This window comes from Nanorana parkeri, unplaced genomic scaffold, assembly GCF_000935625.1.
Source record: "Nanorana parkeri isolate BGI_ZX_2015 unplaced genomic scaffold, ASM93562v1 scaffold4341, whole genome shotgun sequence".
Lineage (NCBI taxonomy): Eukaryota > Metazoa > Chordata > Amphibia > Anura > Dicroglossidae > Nanorana > Nanorana parkeri.
Genome location: NW_017310604.1, coordinates 5,256 through 7,889, shown reverse-complemented (window position 1 = coordinate 7,889; position 2,634 = coordinate 5,256). Strand labels below are relative to the sequence as shown.

Sequence of the window (2,634 nt, the reverse complement as noted above, 5' to 3'; positions counted from 1 at the left end):
GTGTGATGGTCAGGCGTCCACATATATGTTCCCCTATGGTAGGTGTGATGGTCAGGCGTCCACATATATGTTCCCCTATGGTAGGTGTGATGGTCAGGCGTCCACATATATGTTCCCCTATGGTAGGTGTGATGGTCAGGCGTCCACATATATGTTCCCCTATGGTAGGTGTGATGGTCAGGCGTCCACATATATGTTCCCCTATGGTAGGTGTGATGGTCAGGCGTCCACATATATGTTCCCCTATGGTAGGTGTGATGGTCAGGCGTCCACATATATGTTCCCCTATGGTAGGTGTGATGGTCAGGCGTCCACATATATGTTCCCCTATGGTAGGTGTGATGGTCAGGCGTCCACATATATGTTCCCCTATGGTAGGTGTGATGGTCAGGTGTCCACATATTTTCGGCTACACAGCGAATCCTCAGTGCCGAGTGTTATTGGTGACCTCACCAGCGCCGGCCCCCTCACCAGCGCCGGCCCCCTCACCAGCGCCGGCCCCCTCACCAGCGCCGGCCCCCTCACCAGCGCCGGGCCCCGGTAAGAGCAGCCCGCAGCCACCCAGTGCTGACCTCCTGCACAGACATCAGGCTTTAGGCCGCCACTACTGACCTGTTGTACTGCATGAACACCAGATTCCAGATCTCCACCACGTCCGGACTGTCCTGGTTCACCAGAGCCGAGGCGTTCCGGCCACCCACGTGATCGTAGTGAATCTCTGTACAGGGGCCACAGGGGCCCATCTCCCCCATTTCCCAGAAGTTTTCCTTCAGACCGAATGGCAGCAGGCGTGATGGTGGAATACTGAGGGCGACACGAGAACAGACGTGTTGTACAGACGGAGTGATGAGGACACACATACGTGTAACCGATCTATCCTCTGAACGGAGGCGGAGCCGAGGCCGGGGGGGGGCGGGGTAACTCACGGGGTTCTGGAAATGAATATTATTCGCTTCCTGCGCATTCAAATCCGCTGCGCTACAAAGCCCCGCCTCCCGCTCCCTTTATACAACGTCATCGAACGCGCTCGGCGCTCCCAAGTAAAACAGACGCTCAGCTGTTGTCACGTTGGATCCTCAGTCTCTGTCCTCCTGAATGGAGGGAGTTCCGTTTGTTTATAGGGATCGCAGCAGGAAGTCCCGGCTACAACAGCCAATCGCTTCCTCAGTACATTTACATAACGCAGCGTCAGCCAATCAGACGCATGTATACATCTGAATAGACAATAGAAGGGGGAGTGTATGCTCGTGCATGTGAAACACACCGTGCACAGCTCTCAGCTGCTAGTGCATGTGAATTCCGTGCACGGCTCTCAGCTGCTAGTGCATGTGAATTCCGTGCACGGCTCTCAGCTGCTAGTGCATGTGAATACCGTGCACGGCTCTCAGCTGCTAGTGCATGTGAATACCGTGCACGGCTCTCAGCTGCTAGTGCATGTGAATACCGTGCACGGCTCTCAGCTGCTAGTGCATGTGAATACCGTGCACGGCTCTCAGCTGCTAGTGCATGTGAATACCGTGCACGGCTCTCAGCTGCTAGTGCATGTGAATACCGTGCACAGCTCTCAGCTGGTGCCAGTAGGAGATGCCGGTGGGAGAGGTTGGTAGGAGGTGCCGCAGGAAGCGTATAATATTCATTTCCAGAACGAGAGGCGTGTAGAGGACTCGGAGTGCGAGTTACCCCGCCCCGGCACAAAATTCACATGCACTAGCAGCTGGGAGCTGTGCACGGAATTCACATGCACTAAGAGCTGGGAGCTGTGCACGGAATTCACATGCACGAGCATACACTCCCCCTTCTATTGTCTATTCAGATGTATACATGCATGTGATTGGCTGACGCTGCGTTATGTAAATGTACTGAGGAAGCGATTGGCTGTTGTAGCCGGGACTTCCTGCTGCGATCCCTATAAACAAACGGAACTCCCTCCATTCAGGAGGACAGAGACTGAGGATCCAACGTGACAACAGCTGAGCGTCTGTTTTACTTGGGAGCGCCGAGCGCGTTCGATGACGTTGTATAAAGGGAGCGGGAGGCGGGGCTTTGTAGCGCAGCGGATTTGAATGCGCAGGAAGCGAATAATATTCATTTCCAGAACCCCGTGAGTTACCCCGCCCCCCCCCGGCCTCGGCTCCGCCTCCGTTCAGAGGATAGATCGGTTACACGTATGTGTGTCCTCATCACTCCGTCTGTACAACACGTCTGTTCTCGTGTCGCCCTCAGTATTCCACCATCACGCCTGCTGCCATTCGGTCTGAAGGAAAACTTCTGGGAAATGGGGGAGATGGGCCCCTGTGGCCCCTGTACAGAGATTCACTACGATCACGTGGGTGGCCGGAACGCCTCGGCTCTGGTGAACCAGGACAGTCCGGACGTGGTGGAGATCTGGAATCTGGTGTTCATGCAGTACAACAGGTCAGTAGTGGCGGCCTAAAGCCTGATGTCTGTGCAGGAGGTCAGCACTGGGTGGCTGCGGGCTGCTCTTACCGGGGCCCGGCGCTGGTGAGGGGGCCGGCGCTGGTGAGGGGGCCGGCGCTGGTGAGGGGGCCGGCGCTGGTGAGGGGGCCGGCGCTGGTGAGGTCACCAATAACACTCGGCACTGAGGATTCGCTGTGTAGCCGAAAATATGTGGAC

The 2,634-nt window shown here is 56.2% G+C and overlaps 1 protein-coding gene across 1 annotated transcript in view; it reads right to left on the bottom strand.

Moving 5' to 3' along the window:
* The window catches only part of LOC108803854 (alanine--tRNA ligase, mitochondrial-like), a gene marked incomplete at its 3' end in the record, with an annotated part of 16,199 nt that overhangs the window by 9,790 nt on the left and 3,775 nt on the right, over positions 1 to 2,634 (bottom strand). Inside the window, exon 4 of the mRNA XM_018575652.1 lies at positions 613 to 804. Coding sequence (XP_018431154.1) covers positions 613 to 804 — 192 coding nt within the window. The remainder of the gene's footprint in view (positions 1 to 612; positions 805 to 2,634) is intronic.